Source organism: Poecilia formosa, unplaced genomic scaffold (genome assembly GCF_000485575.1).
Source record: "Poecilia formosa unplaced genomic scaffold, Poecilia_formosa-5.1.2 Scaffold295, whole genome shotgun sequence".
NCBI lineage: Eukaryota > Metazoa > Chordata > Actinopteri > Cyprinodontiformes > Poeciliidae > Poecilia > Poecilia formosa.
In genome coordinates, this window is record NW_006800234.1 from 722191 (window position 1) to 740218 (window position 18028).

An 18028-nucleotide genomic window follows, 5' to 3' on the forward strand; every position below is an offset into this window, starting at 1 on the left:
TATATATATATATATATCACTTCACTTTGTGCCAAAATATTCACTAAATTACAAGAAACACACAATGTCTATCAGAGATTCTGCTCTAAATAGTATAAAAACTTTACCAGAAGATGACTGGTCCTCATTTAGGATGAGATAGCGGTAGGTTTTCTTGTCTTCACTGGATGGTTTTTGAACCAAAGCCTGCAAATTTCAAACACAAGGCAGCACAGAGATGAAACATAGAAAGAAAAACTGAGAGGAGAGAGACAAAAAAAAAGACAGATTCTAGTTGTTCCTCTGAGGAAGAAATATAAAAACAAAAATGTCGTTTTCAAATTAGATGGTGATATTTAATGTAAATCCATTACAAATAATATGTTCTAACTCAATGACCACATTAGAAAAACAATCTCCCTTACTCTGGTAAAGAGGATTCTTTTGTGTGGAACATAGATCAAATGAAGGTTTCCATTTCTTTCACAGACCACCAAAAATCGTCCATCAAGGCAAACATCAATGGTATCCACATCCGTTTCTAAAAAAAACAAAACAAATTATAGACAGGCTTTATAGTTTTCTTTGAGTTCTGACCTACTCATTTTGATTTGGACATTTTGCTTTTTAAGGTCTTAACACCAAATGCAGTGAAACAGTTATTTAACTTTAAATTCAACAGAAAGTGAACAACAATAATTTTTGCCAACTGATCTGGTAAAAGAAAACAAGTAATCATTTACCAAAGTGGAGAAGGAGAAGAATGGTCTGATAGTTCTGATCAAATAGAATCACCGTCTTGTCAATGACAACAATACTCCAATTGGAAGAACCAAAGGAGAAAAGCTGGGGGTCTGCAGGAACCTGCAAAAAGCATTCCTAATAACTCATCTCAAAACAATGGCAGGCTGCAATGTAGAAGAGTCAGAGTTTTGGCAGTTCAACTAAAGACTTAAAAACCTCATTAAGATTAATATGATTTATATTTAGAGCTTCCAAAAATTGCAAATAATAAATTAAATGAATAAAGCAAATCGTAAATCCAGTTTAGGATGAGTGGAACCCTTCTTGATGGGAAGCAAAAATCTTAGCTACGCCCCTGGTCAAAAGTGTATTAGGAATAAACAAAGCACAAGGACTTCAAGAAATCATGACCAAGTTCTTGTAATGCAAACATTTGCACTAATTACCTTATCGAAGGAGGAGATTTTGACCAAAGTGTCAACCTGATACAAGCCGCTTCCATGTTCCTCTCCTGACACACTGTCCAGGCGGACTGTGTTTGTGTCCTCGTTGGTCAGGAGCTCAACGTCACTCCACGTCGCCATTTCTTAAAACTATGACAAAATATGAAAAACAGATAAATATGTGTCTCGAAATGTTCCGTACACTAGTTGACCCTCTACTAATCCAAGTGAATGTTGACGCTACCCTGACGATAAAACAAACCTCAGCAATAAACTTTGAAACCAATTAAGAGCAGGCGTTCATATCAAAGCTGTCGTCTTCTATCCGATGGGATATGTAGACGTTAGCGGCGAATGATCGCTGTACGTGTTATTTCTAAGATTAAAATACAGCATCAATGCGAGTCCACAACATTAGCTTTAGAATTTGGCGGGTCGTTGTATAGTCGTTAGGAGTCACTTTGGTTTTTGACCCTGCGTTTTGTCTTCCAGGTGCATCTTCTCAAACAGCTCACGAAAAGCAATGCTTATTTAATAATGATATACGTTCATTGTCCACACAACGACACACACTTTAATTTTGAATTTGTTTAATGTATACATTTCAATATATCAAAGAGAATTCGTTTAAAAATACAACTAATGTGAAGGCTTATTTGAGCCTGTTTAAATTATTGAAGGGTAAAAAGCAAATGCGCCCATTCCGCGTTGCCAGGTTTGATTTACATAGTTATATTTACAAAAGTAACTTTTTCATTACATCCAATGCTTTTTCATTCTCTATCAAATCAGTTTATTTTGACATGCAACAGCATTATAAAAATTAATTAGACGTATTATGTCAAAACACTGCTGTCAAAGGGCACTAGTGCTCAAATGCAAAAACCTGTTCAGCGGTTTTTAAAGGACTTATTTTATTTGTTTCGTCAATGGAATAAATACCCATTATATTTATATTCATATTACTTTGAAACATATGTTTAAAACATTTCTAATGATCCCGTTTCTATGCATTATTTAACAACACTGACGATCTTAGTGCAATGAAAGCATATTTACGGAAGAAACTGGCAACCTAGCACAGTAGCTAGCTGAGGAACACATCGACCTGCCTGAAGTAAAGTCCTCTCCCGTTTTGCGTTGAACCGCTTCAAAACGGATTTATTCCATATAAATTGGTGATCCCGGATTATGTCGGTAAGTACTAATAGGTCAACTACAATAATATGTGCTCAACATAAGCGGTTTTAACAAAAATATTGGTAAAAATGTACTATGTGGTGCAGATTTTTTTTTCTTAAAGATGGCGACGGTCAATGGTTGTTAGCCTAGCGACATCATGGCTACTGGCTATAGAAAAACAATATTAGCTGTTAGCACATATTTAAATTCCCTTTCCCAAATTACGGCTTTGAAACTAAATGAACCAGCCAATTAACACACGCTAAAATGTACAGCTTTCGTGCACTTTAATATGTTATTGCTCTGGCTGTAACTGTAAAGTTAGCCTAATAAAACGCCATTCAGGTCTAAATAAATACGCACTGTACCGCTAGCTCGAACAGGCTTAGTACCTGTAATATGTTCATAATGTGCGTTTTGAGATAATGAGTCTTATTTTTAGTGAATGTGTGATATTGGACTAAAATGTGGACATTTGTCAGTCATTAAATAGGTGTGTTGACAGTTTCTTTTAAGTTATTGTTTGTCTAAACAAATTAATTCATACAAAAGGGCACCGCAAAAAACTCTAAATTGGTACTAAGACTGTGTATGCAGCCTGAAAGTTAAATCTTTAAGAAATGTTAATGGCTGAAAGTTTGGAGTTATGTTACTAAATTCAGATGGAAAAGTGTGATAGGATGTGGCCCAAACTTTTAAAAAAGTTTTATTTCAATAATGTGTTAAATATTCTGCGTTTTTTGGTTAATATAGTAATTATTAACGGCCCTTGTAATGCTGTTGTTATTCAATTAAACAAACAGAAACGGAGAATCAACTGCATAAAAATAAAGTTGTTTCCAGCATGTGTTCTTTTTTTAAATAAATCACTATGTCAAGTCCAAATCTTAATCTAAAAAAAATAAATACGAGTTAAAATTGATGGTTCCAATATTTTCCATTTTTGGTGGAATCTGGCCGATGTTTATTCGGCAGATGAGTTAGTAGACTGAAATTTTGAGATTTAGCGAGAGACAGTGAAGAGGGCGTAGTTAAATTTATTAAATATATTGAAAATATCACAGGAGCTGATCATGATGAAAAACTCAAGTAAAATAAAGAGAGTGATAAGAGCAAAGCAAACCCTTTAATATTTGCGTTACTGCCATTATTTCTGTTCTGTCAGCACTTTAGGCTATTGTATTACTCTGTAGTCTATTCTATGTAAATAGATTGATCTGCTGCTGGTTTTACTTATCAACCCATTTGTTTCAGGCAAGCGACGACTCTGCAGAGTTGAACAGATCGAGTTCTCCAGTTCATCACAGAAGAAAGCACAGCATGGAATCTTCTAGGTCTCCCCGATTCTCCAAACACCACCATTCACGGTCAAGGTCGCGTTCCAGGGACCGAAAACGTAAGTGCTTAGAAAAGGTGCATGGTCTCTACTAGAAAGGTTTTACACAGCTGGCCATTAGATTCCAAAATATTACCAGTAGAGTTTTTGAAATGCCTAAAGTTACTTAAAATATATTGTTATGTAAGCATGTTACATACTGTCAGTTGTCTATTCCCCTCAGAGCCTTTTTGTATGTGGGATTGTTATGCAATTGTTGCCAAATGGGTTCCATAACTTATGTTCTGATCAGTTGGGAAAACTGCGTTCTGTCTTTTCTAGGTGACAGAAAATACAGACGAAGTCGGAGCAGGAGCAAAGAGGTAATTAATATATTCATTTAATTTAATGAAAAATATTTTTAATTTGATTGTAAAGCACCATAGTTGCTAGTTTTCGGTCATGGTGAGTATTTGGTGCCTAAGTTCGACATTTTTATGATAGAAAAGCTCAGAACAAAGAAAAAAAAAGGACTACAGGCTCATGTCAAAAGGATATTTCTTTGCCCTCTTAATGCTCACATGTATCGCAGGAAGCTTGTGTCCTTGGATATCTGTGATTATTGTAAACATAAATTGGTGAAAAATAGCTTTTTTTTTCCTTTTATTTTTGTTAAATCCTGTGTGGAGATCACATGATAACATTTCTACAATAAATCATACTCAGCGTGCTAATGCACGAAGAGACTGAACAGAGGACCCTGCTGACATAGCAAAATAATATGCCTACTACTGGGACAGGTAACTATCTGCCATTCAAACTCCTATTTGTCTCACAATGTTTGTAGAAAAAGTGGCATTAACTCTGTCATCTCTTGCAGCTAGGAATGGGCATTCACTGAATCTCAAAATGCTTTATACTTAAACACAAAACCAGTTGGATGCCCATCCCTATTTTAACCTCTAAGTTGGCCCAATTCAGAGTGTTTAAGTTTCATTGAATTGTTAATGAATTTTTAACACTACTTCGAAGTTTCTGCCTTGATAGTCAGAATTTAACATTTGCATGCACATCATTAAATCTAGCAGAAAGTTCCAGAAATGCTGGCTTCATTTGTTACTGTTGCTATTCTTTGGTCTCCTTAACAGCACAGCCAAAACAGTGCAAACTCAGAAATACCCACTTATAATACAGTCATGATCTGAGAATTATGTTGTTGTTTCTTAAAGATGGGTTTCGAAATGACAAGGTCAATTCGTCTTGTCAGATTTTTTTTTTTTTTTTTACAAACTCTCTGCTCTAAGCCATGGTACTAACTCTTTTTGTTGCACTATTTTCCTGAAAGAGACAACTTCTTCTTAAAACAGGCACGAAAAAGGGATTCAGAGAAGCCATCAAAATCTCACAGAAAATCAGACGATCATCAAGAGCCTGAGAGACATCCAGCAGAGAACGGAGAAGACCGGTCCAGGCGGAAGGAAAGGAAGTCTTCGAGGGGGCGGAGCTTGTCCAGGTCACACTCAAAAGAGAGGTTAGTCCGACTGACAAGTAAGCAACTCTTTTCATATATATTCAGATTTAGGTTTAAAGTAACCTATCCAGTTAATCGAGTAGTCAACAAAGTAATGAATAAAATAAAGGATTGTTGCAGCTCTAATAAAATTATGGCTGTATTTGTGTAATCTCTTGGATTTTTGTTTGTTTACGATTTCTTTACAGTAATTTGTTTATTTTTATTCTTTACTACAGACGGCATCACAGCAGAAGCAGGGATCAGCGGCGGTCAAGATCACGCAGCCGGGACAGGAAGAAGAAAGCTCGGTCTCGTTCAGGTTCCAGAACCAAACATCGTCACCACAGCAGAAGTCGTAGCAAAAGCAGGCGAGTGTCATAAAATCAAATCGTTTGGGCAGGAAAGTGGGGGTACCCAAACTATTCATCCTCATTTTCCATTGATCACTGCTTCAGGGAGCGAAAGAAGAGGGTCGAGAAAGTGCACAGAAAGAGTCTAAGCAGGTCTATTAGTCCTCTGGTCTTCCGTGGGCGAAACACAGCGATGGACGCACAAGAGGCTTTAGCCAGAAGGTAAAGGATAGTTTTTGTAAATTGAATGTAAATTCACAAGAATTTGTTCTGAGGCTGCAGAGGTCAATGTTTTATTTTATTTTTTATTTTTCTTCCAGACTAGAGAGAGCCAAGAAACTACAGGAGCAGAAAGAGAAAGAAATGTTGGAGAAACAGCAGCAGCAACAGCAGGAAATGGCTGCAGGTGATGTGTTATTACAATGTTGATCTTTCTGGTCAGGTTCTGGTGCTAACGCTCATCATTCTGTCCTCAGCTGTGGCCGCCCCCATTGCAGCCGCTGCTGCGGCGGCCACCTCGAACCCTGCCCTGAACGTGGCCGCCCTTCTGGCCTCTGGGACGCAGGTCACCCCTCAGATCGCCATGGCTGCACAGATGGCAGCGCTTCAAGCCAAAACCCTTGCAGAGACTGGCATCGCTGTGCCCAGTTACTACAACCCGTCTGCTGTCAACCCCATGAAGTTTGCAGAACAGGAGAAAAAGAGGAAAATGCTATGGCAGGGGAAGAAGGACGGGGTACGTTTGTTTTTCTGGAAACTTGTGAATATATTTGACGATTGTTTACCAAGAGATTTTTATATTTTGATTTTGTGCTTTCTTAGGAAAAGTCACAAACTGCTGAGTTGTGGGAGAAACTGAACTTTGGAAACAAGGACCAGAATGTTAAATTTCGTAAGCTAATGGGCATTAAGGTAAACCTCTTACTTTCTTTCACATTTTAACCACTTTTTGAGTTTTAAGTTTAGAGTAAAAAGGATATTTCATGTGTTTGCAGGGTGAGGATGATGCAGAAGCTGCCAAACAACTCAACGATGAAGGCTTAAAGACTCTTCAGAAACAAGAGGAGATGTTTAAGAACCTCGACGTTCAGTACGAGATGGCTCGATCTCAGACTCACACCCAGAGAGGAATGGGACTCGGCTTTTCCTCCTCTTTCTCTCGTGGGATGGATTCAATCTAGTGCCAAACCTCGGCACTCGTCCTCATCTCATCACATAATTCATTGCCAGCCCTCGAGCTTGCATGGATGTTGCTCTGAATCTGTATATTATTTATAGACAAAAGCCTCGTAAATTGTAACGTGTATATAGTGAGACGCTGAGTTTGTCTTGGCGTTTATTGATCTTTCCGTCTGCGGGGGAAAAGGAGGAATTATCTTGACTGGTGGGTGCGGAGGAGAAGTAGATATTTCCTTTTAATAATGTGATTCTTTTTTATAAAAAACAAATATATTGATGTGTGGTTGTCGGAGTACGATGTGGTTTAAGTTGACGCTGTTTACATTCATTTAGCAAAGGACACGGTAGCATCGTAGGACTCCCCCGTCTTCACTTCTCATTGGGGGAAATCAATCATGGGTTGTTATAAACACTTGTCTCCTGGACTGCTTTGGATAGAAATGAGTTTGAAATGTTTCACTCATTCATATAATAAATTTTGTGTTGGAAAAGGGTTTCATGCATCACTTTGTGTCCTACAAAACCACATTCAGTTGATAATGTGGCATTGAAAAAGTTACGTTGTCATGGGTGAATGTTAAATTGTCCTTTGAGGCGCTGAACAGTTCTGAGCCTCTATTTTATATTTGATGACCCAACAGCAGATTCTGCTACATTATGTCTGGGGGGGGAGGGGATTGATGGTCATTGATATATGAGCACGTTTATGAACAGGTTTGTTTTTCAATGAGTGAGGTAACTTAAGTTGTACTTCAAACTAACATCAGTCAAGTAGAAGTAAAAAGTAGGTACAGTAAAGCTACTTTCTTTTATCCAAAAAGTTACTAACTACTAGACAACCCAGATAATATCCCAAAGAAAAGCAGAACCGGAATAACTGGCTGCATTCCAGTAGCCTGCCACCATCAGTGTGTGAATGAATGTAGTGTGTGAAGCACTTTGGAGTCTTCTGGACTTGATAGAGTTATATAAAATAAAGACCATTTACATTAACTGTGTTGTTGAATAAAGTACCATGGATTCAGGCGCCCTATGCCTCTAGGGCATAGGGCGTGTTTAGGGTTCAATTCATTATAAAATGTTTTAGAACCACTTGAGAAAAACAAAACACTGTTTTCATTCTTTGCCAAAACAGCAGATGTAGCCAGATGCAGTTTTTTTTTTCCTTTCTTTTAAGCAGGAGCAGCACAGATTACTCACTTTTTGTGGACTATGTTTACAATTAATCCAATGCAGAAAGAAATGAATATGGTTTAGTTGAGTATTTGTTTATTTAAGTCAGTGCAATAACATATTCCACATTCTCCTAATATTGCGCACAATATTAGGATAAGTGTTCAAGAAAAGCAGAGTTTGAGGACAATTGTAGGCTAATGCAAAACTCTGGGACTTGGAAAAACTACTTCCTATTCTTTGATGCAAAATTACCACAAAAAAAACAAGACCATACAGGTGCAACTTATGCTTTGCCAAAATCAAGTTATATTATAAACAACAGTAAAGTATTTCTATGAATGAAATGTTTTCATAGACAGTTTATAAACCAAACTATAACCTACAATGATCCCACAAATTTAGGACTGGAAATGATTTATCCTTTGGACAGAAGTGCTTCACACAAACATGTCATCTATAAGAGTTGTGCAGGTATGATGTTGGTAGCTCTATGGAAATCCTCTCTCATTTACATATAAGAGTTGAGTAGAGCACGTGAGCGACACCGGTAATGAGGTTATGGTTCGCAAACTCCAGAATAAGGAGCAGGATTGGATATTCGCTGCGTCTCTTTCCTTCAGTCGACTCATCACACAAGCCCATCCAGTGCAGCAGCAGAGTCTGCATAGCCTCTGGAAACAGTTCTGCAGCCAGCTCCTCTGCTGGTGGCAAATCACTGATCTGTTCGATGTGCTGAACTTTGAAACTCTCCACTTTCTGGCTGATGCTGCTGTTGGCTGCATGAAACTGCTGCCCGATCCACCGTCCTATACAAGTAAGCATGTAACTCGAATACACAGAGTCTTTAGCCCAGTCTTCAGCGTTCAGCAGTGCTAACGCAGCTTCAGTTGCATCCTTTTCATCTAGGCTCCCATTCATGTATCGATCAATGTTCTCTAAGAGCAGCAACATTGTTTCCAGGCGATCTGTGCGGCCTTGAGGGGGAGAGCGGAGTTGGTCGTCCAAGTGGTGGAGTTTTTCTCTGAGAGCGGCTACAGTGGGATGGATCTGCTCAGTTTGGCAGCTTTGTTTGGTGAAAGTACAATAATCGTGATCTGCTGCTGTATCAGCTGCGTCTTCAGCAGATGCATGCATGACGTTCCCGTCGATCTGGCTAAAATCGTGTCCAGGTATTTCCAAATCTCTGTCAGCCACGCTTGGAGACGCTGGAATGTCAAGCTGCACATTGAGGCTGTAATTCATTTCCAGTGGGCTTTCGTTCATCTGTGATTTCCAAACATTCTGCGACGAAAAGACAATCTGAATTAAATATTACACATGTCCAGTAAGAGTCAGATGAAACAGAAGCCACTCTTCTTGTTTCTTGAAGATGTTTCAACCCTGAAGAAGTCTTTCGGCTGAGACATGAAACGTTTTCAGGAAACAAGAGAAGTCCACTTCCCTAGGAGTGTCACATCCAAAACAACTGAGAATCTACACAAACACATCCTGTAAGAAATGTACATACTCCCATCATGAAATAAATATAATTTTGGGCTTTTAATTATTTTAATACTAACATCTAAAGATACTGCAGATTTTCTCTAAATATATATGCTTATATACTTATATCCCAACTGATATTTGGTGAAAGATACTCAGATATTTTCAAAGAAATGGCTCACTTTTTAGTTTACGTAAAATTATGACCAGAACTGTAGAAAATAATCTATCATAAGGTTAATGTGCATGCATTTGTACCTGGAAATTCTCCAACACTGCAAGCTGCTCTTGCTTATTGTATATTTCAAAGGCTAAGCGGAAAAGTCCTTGAATGCTGTAAAACCACAAGCTGTTATTTGCAGCAGGAACCCTCAATCCCTGGAATCTGAATGCTGCAACAAACAAACAAACAAACAAACAATAAAATAGGTTTTAAAAAAAGTAAGATAATAATAGCCAACACTGCCGTAGCCATGGTGTTGAGCTTTTCAATGGACTTTAATATGATCAGTTGTACATTTTACCTGAGGAAAAGTGTACTTTAGTGGCAAGTCCTTTCTTGGCAAACTTGGCATGGTACCTGGGATGGTTTTCCACCCGGATGTCAGTATTGGACAGGAGATCAGCTCCTAAATACAGTGGAATTACTGGATCCTGGCATAAAGGAAATGAAACTCGGAATTATGTTATTTGACTGCAGTTAATATAAAAATGTGTGCTTGACAATTGTAACACAAATTTAAAGTTTAGATATTGTCTTTAACTAAATCTTAATCAAATTACGCGACCAGATCTGAATATTTTACCTGCAGACAGCTGCTCAATCTGAACGATGTTGGATTCGCTAAATAAATAAAACGAATTTTCCGACAGTCTCCTTCCCACTGCGGTAAAGTTAACGGGGCAGGTGAACAGCTTGACATAACTACAAGCAAATAAATAGTTTTTCTCACGCTGGCATTATGTGGCGTATCAATTGTATGTTTACCTTCTTCTTCTTCCTGGCGGGTGGGCAGGAATGGCTGTTCTTTCTTCTTCTACTTGTTTAATGGTGGTTAGCAATAGATGTTTTGACGCACTGCCGCCACCAACTGGAAGATAATATTTTACTTTAACAGCTGCAAAATCTATCAGGCTACAAGCAGTACAGCAGGCAAACATGAATCAACTTTTTTTTTGTTACATTTTTAAAACAAAATTCTGAAGAGTGTGGCATGCATTTTTACCAAGAGACCCCTTTGCTCTGATAGCCATAGCAACCATTACTTCGAGATACTTGCACTGTGTGTAGTTTGTTAAGCGTTCTTCTTCTTCTTCTTCTATAACGTTTTCTGGCAGTTTATATACTTAGTGTATTACCGCCATCAACTGGACGGAGATGTAATTCAGAAATTCATTTTATCCTATATATCATCTAACCTTAAAAATAATTATACAATATACATACTTTAACACTCACACACTCATATATACTAAATCCTCTCAACTAATTTTGTATCTCTTAAATATTTCATAAGTGCTTGAATTATATCATGTTAAGCGTTTAATTGGACTTTATGTTATTAATGGACGAAAAACAAGCTTGTTTCACATTGTTTGACGTCTATTAATTAACCTGAAATACATGACTGTGAGATTAAATGAGCGAATCTAGTCAGATCACGTGACAGGGAGATAACCAATGAACGCACAAAATGGTTCGTTTCATGACTGAACTTCCGTTTAGCACTGGAAGCCTAAAAATGGCCGAAGTTGATTTCGGAGACAGTGAGCTTTTTCAGCAACTGGAGGACTCTGCTCCACCGGTCTCAAGACACATTCGCTTCACAGAGGATGATGGAGAAAACGAAGAGGCGAGCGAGCTCCGGAGCAGGCTGGAAGAGTGTGAAGATAATATCGAGAGGCTTTCTGAGGAGAATATCCTTGCGTCAGTGTAGCATGTTTGCTATCACTAGCCCTGACTGCAAGCTCTCGAGCTGTAAAATATGCAATTGTTTTTCGCTGCGTGTGTCTCTCTATTTCTTTAACGTTTAGCTCACATAAAGTATTAAGACGGAAGCTCAACATCCTGACACGACCGAGGTAATCTTCTAATTGTAAAGCTGACTGTGTCTACTTTAGCTAAAACGAAACCTAGCTGAAGCACATTTCTACCTGCCTTTACAGCGGCATCACAGTGGGAGATGTCAACATCGACGGCCCACTTCTTCAGATCCTCTTCACCAACAATATTATATCAAAGTAAGTTCAATGTTGCACCGTTCAGAGGGGCTTATTTGAGGACAATAAGATGGGAGACCGTCAAATAGAAACTAACATTTGTGTGTTTTTCGTTATGTCTGTACTTTTAAATAATATGTAAGAAATTTACTGGAATAGATGTAGAGTCTGTTACTTTGCATGATTGGTAGCTTCCGTATTAGCTAGTAGACGCATTTTTATCATTTTAATGAAACAAAAAGGTTTGTTTCAGATTGAACAGCTCAAAACAAAGGTTTGAAAGAACGAATACTAAATAATGCTTCTCTTCAAGACAATGTCGCCAAGAAATCGAAGACTGCATCTGCAGTGTCATTTTGAAGCACCAGAAACCAGGCAATGAAAAGAAGATATCAGTGTTTCACATGAAACCACAGGTATTTACCTAGAAATTTCTTGTATTTTCAGAATTGTGTTTTAAATTGATAGTCCAGGATTGTCTAAAGTGTGGTTATGCTAGAGAGTTATAAGCTGTCAATATCTTACCTGTGGTAAATCAGCATATCCATTTTAATATACAAAGTTTTTCCTGCAAGCCATTTTGCTTTGCATGGGTTAATGGTGTGACTTTTCAAAATGCATTCTTAGGTAAAAGTAAAGTATTTCTCACAGATGATTTTTTTTTTTTTTACACTTTCAAAGAAAAACTGTAATAGCTGCACCTTCATCTTAGCGGCAAACATCACCAGGCTTGAGTTTTAGGATCATCGTAAGGAGGAATACAGGCAGCTGGCTGCCTTTGTGTCATGGTCAGACCAGGAAGATCTTTGAGCCTTACGGATATAGAATGTAAAATGTAGTTTAATTCACTTTTAATTTGTGGGTCTCGATGCTTTTAAATTTGCTCGGCGATCATATTTTGTGCATTTGTATATGTTTAAGAGGCTATGTTCTGTTTCAGACTCCAGTCACGGATGAAAATAGAGATGTCATAAACTAATAAATTACCTATGATAACATAGGTAATTAGTTATCATAAATAATATGTAATATAATATAATATAACAGAATGCAAATACAATGCGTTAAGTCTGGGGCTTTTTCCAAAGTTGTTTTCTTGTTGTTTGGTTGTAGCCCAACTACCATGTGGTGTGTTCTCTGTGCTTGAACCATGTTGTTGAAACCACAGATTAATCTTTGTGAAATTAAAGGTGCAGCTGCAAGCAGAGCAACAAGTGCCAGAGTTTTGTAGGGACATGTCCTTAAGTGTGTGCTTATTGAGAAATTTAATTCACTTGCAAACCAATTACTTTGCTATACTAGTTCCAACTTTGCCATGTTTCATATCATGTGAATAATTTACTGTGTAAATCAGTGGCTTTTCAAATCACAGCCCAACACAAACATGCCAGCGACTTAAAGGCTCACAAAGTAGCACTTGTATAAGCCACCATGACGTTTTTTTGTTTGGAATTGTTTATACACCAAAAGTCAGTTTTGCTCTTAGCAGCTCTTGGGTATCACTTCAAGCCATGAGTTTCAGCCTCATAGTCTAACTAATACAGATTTATGCTAAATGAAGATGCTGAAATAATAATCTACTGGAGGGGAGATATTGGCTGCTTTTAACCTTTTTAACTTTACTTTAAGATATCCCTTTAAATAAACTTCCACTGAAACATGTTTCACTTTCTGAAGAATTCAGCTTTTGCGTTGGATGAAGATCCTGATAAGTTGTCCTCCAGTAGTGTGAGAACTACAACAGAAGCCTTTAAAGTAAGTGCCTAAATTTATCTCCACAAAAAGCAGAACATGCTGTCTCAAGAAAAGGAAAATGTTATATTATTGTACTGTTTTGTCTCTTAGGTTGTTGGGAGTGTTTTATATTTTTCTACCTTCAGTGTTGACAAACTTGGACAGCCTCTGGTGAATGAAAACCCCCAGCTGACTGATGGATGGGACGTTCCAACGTATCTTTGAAATTGATTATTTAGGATTTTCCCAAGGATTTTTGTAGCTGATTTGCTTTGGGTGACATTTGGGTTTCAAGAAAAACCTAAGACAGAAAAAAGCAATAAATTACTATTCACCAAATATCTTTAACTGTGGTATCAAAGTATATTTGATACAAATAATAATAATAAAAAAAGTAATACACCTTCCTGAATTGTTGCACAGCTACCAGCAGGTTTATAACCAAGTTATTGGAACAGATGGACTAGAAATGGAAACTAAAAACAAAAGGTTAAAAGACTTAAGTTATTTATAAAGTTTTCAAATTTGTCTACTAAAATGCTTACATTTGTGGCATGATTATTTTCACAGACCCAAGTCTATGTGTTTCAACTGTGGTTCCAGCGCTCATCAGCTCAGAGATTGTCCCCAGGTACTCGACTGGAGCTGCTAATATGGCAGGAATCCAAGTAAAACTCTCAACAAGGAAAACCACTACTTGATTTTCTGCATTTATACTTTGTCCCCTCCCTAGCCTAAAGACATGGCTGTGATAAATGAAAGGAGAAAAGCGTTTAATCAGAACTTGAGCCAAGTCACTCAGAGCAACCAGCGTTACCATGCCGATGAAGTCGAGGAGCGCTTCGGAAAATTCAAGCCTGGAGTCTTAAGGTAGGATTGATAATTTGTGCAAACCAGAAGAAACAATGATCACACACATAACTTCCATTAAAATCAAAGGGTGCATATTTGTTTATATTTATGAATTAATTATGTTTAATTTTAATTTCTAAACAGCGAGGAGCTGTTAGCAGCACTGGGAGTAGCCGGCAACACCCTCCCTCCTCTGATTTATCGGATGAGGCAGCTGGGTTACCCACCAGGCTGGCTCAAAGAGGCAGAGATGGAAAACTCTGGTTTATCACTCTATGATGGAAATGGTACGTTTTCTGTTTGTAATCATGTTTTCCTGTAGTTTTTTTTGTTGTTTTTTTTTGGGGGGGGGCGGGGTTGTTTGTTTTTTTATATATAAAATTATCATGTATTATGGTTGCACAAAATTTGGACCTTCTCACAAGGTATTTTTCTCCTGTTTTTGTAGTGTCAAATGATGATGTCGGCAGCACTTCACAAAACATTTCTTACGATGTTTCCAAACTGGTGGATTTCCCTGGCTTTAACGTGCCTGCACATCAAATTAAAGATGTAAGTACATTTCAAACTAAATGCTATATACTGAGCACACTTTTTTTTTTTTATCTGTAGGTACTGTAGTCTTGAATTAAAAAAATAATAATAATAATAGATCTAGGAAAAATGTTCTAGATATCCATTATTGCATTGACTGCATAGTTTTAAATTTGGAAGTTTTGGAAAGATCTGGTGTAATTGCTCTGCGTTTTTAAAAAGTTATGTTCTTGTCTGACTTCCAGGAGTTCATGCATTATGGTTCGATTCCAATGCAGACCAGCCACATGAAGCAAAACTATGCAGCCTACCTGTCCAACAACTTCCCTAAGGTAATGCTTAGAGTTTTGACTTTTCATTCTTTATGTCCAAACTCGACAATATCAAATCATCTAGTTCTTCTATACGTTTTCATGCAATGTCTGCATCAACTTTCTACAACATAAGGACAGCAAGAGCAATAGCACAAGGCTTTATAAAGGAAGGCTCTTTGATAGGGCTAGATAATAAATCATCACCTTTATCACGATAAACACATAATCTTTAATGTCAGTTAGAATGTTTGGTAATTTCACTGAAATCTGATCCAGAGCTGCACAGCATCCTGGGAGATGTAGGCAGAGAAAAGGCTTTAGCTGCTTAACATTTCACGGCCTGTTAAGCACGGTTGATGACATTAACTAACTTACTCACTCATCAGTTACCTAGCAACTCACTCACTCTTTGGTTACCTAGCAACAACCTGTTGAGTAGCTTGCGCAGCAGCAGTTTCAGGTCTTGCCTTCATCCCTCATAACTGCTTAAAAATGAAAAAACAACAATGTGGTGTGAAAGTAGAAAATAGTGCAAAAGAAAACTGTGGCTAAAACCGGAGAGATGATGTGACTGGTTTAGCAGTACTTCAGATGTTCAAATAAAAAAAAAAAACCTAATCAATAATCATCAATATTGCCTGATATGAAACCCTTACCTGATACATTTTTATGTATTGTCCAGCTATACTCTTTGAACTGGAAAACGTCATTGACTTTGTGAGGAACTTGTTTTTGGCTGCACTGCTTGATCAGAGCCCTAAAATCTCAGTTTTCTTTGCCAACAGCCTGGTGGCTCCTCCAACAAAAGGCGACAAGAGTTCGACTCATCCCCTCATCTCAGGAAGAAGACCAAGTCTAGCCCAGATCAAAACTCAGACAGAAGCTCGGATATGGACATTGAATCTGGTATTGCAACATTTCCCAGAATTGATGTTCACTTTATGTCTTGCAAAAACTTGACTTGAAATGCAGAATAATAGTAATTCCATTGTGCTTTTCCCAGATCCAGGGACACCATATATATATCGATCTGGTGACTTCCAGTTCCAACCACCCCTTCCTCCAGGCTCCCCTTGCTACAGCTCACCTCCTCCACTCCCCCTGGGCACTCCTCCCTCCACGCCTACTCGCCCACCTCTCCCTAAAGGGACACCTCCACCAACTCCCACCAACGGCTCTCCAGCTCTGCAGAGGCAGGAAGTGCCGCTAGCAGATGAGACTGTCGAGGCAGCAGAAGACGACCTGACTCTGGAGGAACTAGAAGAGCAGCAGAGGTTGATCTGGGCGGCTCTGGAAAATGCTGACACAGCCACAAATAGCGACAGTGAGACACCAGCTTTAGGTACACCTGTTCCCAGTTCGCCCAGTGTTTCCACATCAACACACATTGACACGGAAATGGAAGATGTTGATGAGACGGTAGACACGGCGAGACCTGATGAATCAAGCTGTGACAGTGAGAATCAAAAGAAACCGGCTGTACAAGAGAGTTCGATTCCAATTTATCAGGCCATAAAAGTAGAGGACGAAAGTCCTCAGAGCCCCGACGTAGAACCTGTCAGACTCCAAGATGACAGCCCTGACAGGCCAAATGCAGAGATCCCAAATGACGGGGCTGGAGATGTTTTGTCTAGTCATGAGAAGATCATAGCCGTTCCTCATCGGAGCAAATTTGCAGCTGGCATTGTTCAATTTGAAGACACCCCTGAATACACGGAAGTGGCTGAAGCCACTGGAACGTACCTGAGAATCAGAGACTTACTAAAAGGCTCTCCTCGAAGCTTGTCCAAGAGAAAATGAAATGTTTCTCACATCGATTCCGAACACATGAACATTTTAAAACCAAAATTTCTCATCCTCACTAAACTTGATCTTTTTTTGTTTATTTGTTGTCATATATAAGGCTACAACGCACAGTTTAAATTTCTGCTGCAGTAACATTACCTTTTTGTATGCTTTTTTTTTGTTGTTTTTTATGTAAATCTGTATAGTGTTTAATTTTTATATGGTCATGTTTAAGTGACTTTTTTTTTTCTTGTCAAATTTGGATTGCTTTGAAGGTTTTAAGTAAACATGCCTGTGTTCTCACTTTCTGCCTTTATTTTACTACTTTGCCTACATTTTTACTGGGATGGATAACTGGTTACGAAGCAAAGGAACTGGACCACCAGTCATGCTTGGCATGTGTCGTAGAAATCTTTTTGACCGTTCCAGATTTTTGCCACAGTGAAATGCAGATCATCCATCCTGCAGCCCTAAGAGGGTGGTTGAAGAGACATCTCTCATCCCAGGAAAACTCTTCAGCTCATTACTGGGGATCACAAGGGGTTCGTACACCAGAAGGGATACAAGTACATAGTCCTTATAGTGACCTGTGAGCCTCTCTTTAATCTCCTCCTTTTTCAAAGTATCAGTAATTTGTGAAACGGCCTCACAACCACAAAAAGGTCTACTGCTACCTCCAGGTCAGGGGTCTGTCTTTGCAACAGGTGGATACGTTTAAATGTGTTGTTGTCTTACAAGTAGGATGGAGAGTGAAGAATTAATGGGTCTGTAACCATCAGCTGTGGCCAGGAGAACATGGATTCTTCCTGAAAGCAATGAGATGCAAGCTGCTGAAATCACTCCTCCATAGGGTGGCTGAGCTCCAACATCTCAGGACGGTGGCACAGACTAGCATATAAAAACATTTTTAATTGTATGTCTTTATGTTTTGAAGCAATAAATGATGGTATTTTTAATTGTTCCCTTTTCTAGCGGACGCCTTTATATTTATGACCAACGGGAAGGGTGATGATGCTAACTTTGGCTATCGATAGCTAAAGTATAAAATCTGGTGCTGGTTATTTCCACATGCATGCCATTGTGGTTTAATAAAATTTAAATTCAAAACTAGAAAATATTGCTACTAAATCTCTTGACAACTGAATAAATATAAATTTGATAAATATCATTAAATGCAGAATTTAAACATCAGTGTTTTTCAACCCTGGTTCTCAAGGCACACTGCC

General features: G+C 38.3%; 4 protein-coding genes across 5 annotated transcripts in view; 2 read left to right on the top strand and 2 right to left on the bottom strand.

Moving 5' to 3' along the window:
- Positions 1 to 1796, bottom strand: part of kntc1 (kinetochore associated 1) — a 27275-nt gene extending 25479 nt beyond the window's left edge. Inside the window, exons 1-5 of one of the 2 annotated variants that reach the window (XM_016681828.1) lie at positions 1411 to 1796; positions 1170 to 1316; positions 723 to 843; positions 405 to 520; positions 108 to 186 (exon numbers count right to left, since the gene is read on the bottom strand). In XM_016681828.1, coding sequence (XP_016537314.1) covers positions 108 to 186; positions 405 to 520; positions 723 to 843; positions 1170 to 1307 — 454 coding nt within the window. In that variant the 5' untranslated portion in view covers positions 1308 to 1316; positions 1411 to 1796. The remainder of the gene's footprint in view (positions 1 to 107; positions 187 to 404; positions 521 to 722; positions 844 to 1169; positions 1317 to 1410) is intronic. The other variant, XM_007572142.2, reaches the window with a different exon arrangement.
- A 434-nt stretch (positions 1797 to 2230) lies between these two features.
- Positions 2231 to 7198, top strand: rsrc2 (arginine/serine-rich coiled-coil 2). The gene is made up of 10 exons (XM_007572143.2): positions 2231 to 2363; positions 3603 to 3744; positions 4006 to 4046; positions 5031 to 5194; positions 5413 to 5544; positions 5632 to 5748; positions 5847 to 5932; positions 6003 to 6262; positions 6349 to 6438; positions 6522 to 7198. Exons 1-10 carry the CDS (start codon positions 2358 to 2360, stop codon positions 6705 to 6707), a joined length of 1224 nt encoding a protein of 407 aa, XP_007572205.1. The 5' UTR covers positions 2231 to 2357; the 3' UTR covers positions 6708 to 7198.
- Positions 7199 to 7954: 756 nt separating this feature from the next.
- On the bottom strand, positions 7955 to 10406 carry LOC103151882 (uncharacterized). Its single transcript, XM_007572144.2, has 5 exons — positions 10352 to 10406; positions 10170 to 10247; positions 9888 to 10017; positions 9622 to 9755; positions 7955 to 9162 (listed from the first exon to the last, which is right to left on the bottom strand). Exon 5 carries the CDS (start codon positions 9142 to 9144, stop codon positions 8386 to 8388), a length of 759 nt encoding a protein of 252 aa, XP_007572206.2. The 5' UTR covers positions 9145 to 9162; positions 9622 to 9755; positions 9888 to 10017; positions 10170 to 10247; positions 10352 to 10406; the 3' UTR covers positions 7955 to 8385.
- A 627-nt stretch (positions 10407 to 11033) lies between these two features.
- On the top strand, positions 11034 to 17757 carry zcchc8 (zinc finger, CCHC domain containing 8). Its single transcript, XM_007572145.2, has 14 exons — positions 11034 to 11280; positions 11403 to 11445; positions 11530 to 11604; positions 11897 to 11999; positions 13261 to 13338; positions 13429 to 13532; positions 13741 to 13806; positions 13888 to 13948; positions 14051 to 14187; positions 14314 to 14456; positions 14618 to 14721; positions 14949 to 15035; positions 15803 to 15923; positions 16021 to 17757. The coding sequence occupies exons 1-14, from the start codon at positions 11058 to 11060 to the stop codon at positions 16815 to 16817; spliced, it is 2142 nt and encodes a 713-aa protein (XP_007572207.1). The 5' UTR covers positions 11034 to 11057; the 3' UTR covers positions 16818 to 17757.
- Positions 17758 to 18028: the final 271 nt, after the last annotated feature.

What these genes read in the sequence shown, in the direction of transcription:
- zcchc8 (XM_007572145.2), top strand. Translation starts at nt 11,058, where the DNA reads ATGGTTCGTTTCATGACTGAACTTCCGTTTAGCACTGGAAGCCTAAAA. An exon ending in ACCAACAATATTATATCAAA is followed by an intron (nt 11,605 to 11,896) that starts GTAAGTTCAATG and finishes CTTCTCTTCAAG; the next exon opens with ACAATGTCGCCAAGAAATCG. An exon ending in ATCACTCTATGATGGAAATG is followed by an intron (nt 14,457 to 14,617) that starts GTACGTTTTCTG and finishes CTGTTTTTGTAG; the next exon opens with TGTCAAATGATGATGTCGGC.
- rsrc2 (XM_007572143.2), top strand. An exon ending in GCGTTCCAGGGACCGAAAAC is followed by an intron (nt 3,745 to 4,005) that starts GTAAGTGCTTAG and finishes TGTCTTTTCTAG; the next exon opens with GTGACAGAAAATACAGACGA. An exon ending in CAAGAGGCTTTAGCCAGAAG is followed by an intron (nt 5,749 to 5,846) that starts GTAAAGGATAGT and finishes TTTTTCTTCCAG; the next exon opens with ACTAGAGAGAGCCAAGAAAC.
- LOC103151882 (XM_007572144.2), bottom strand. Translation starts at nt 9,144, where the DNA reads ATGAACGAAAGCCCACTGGAAATGAATTACAGCCTCAATGTGCAGCTT.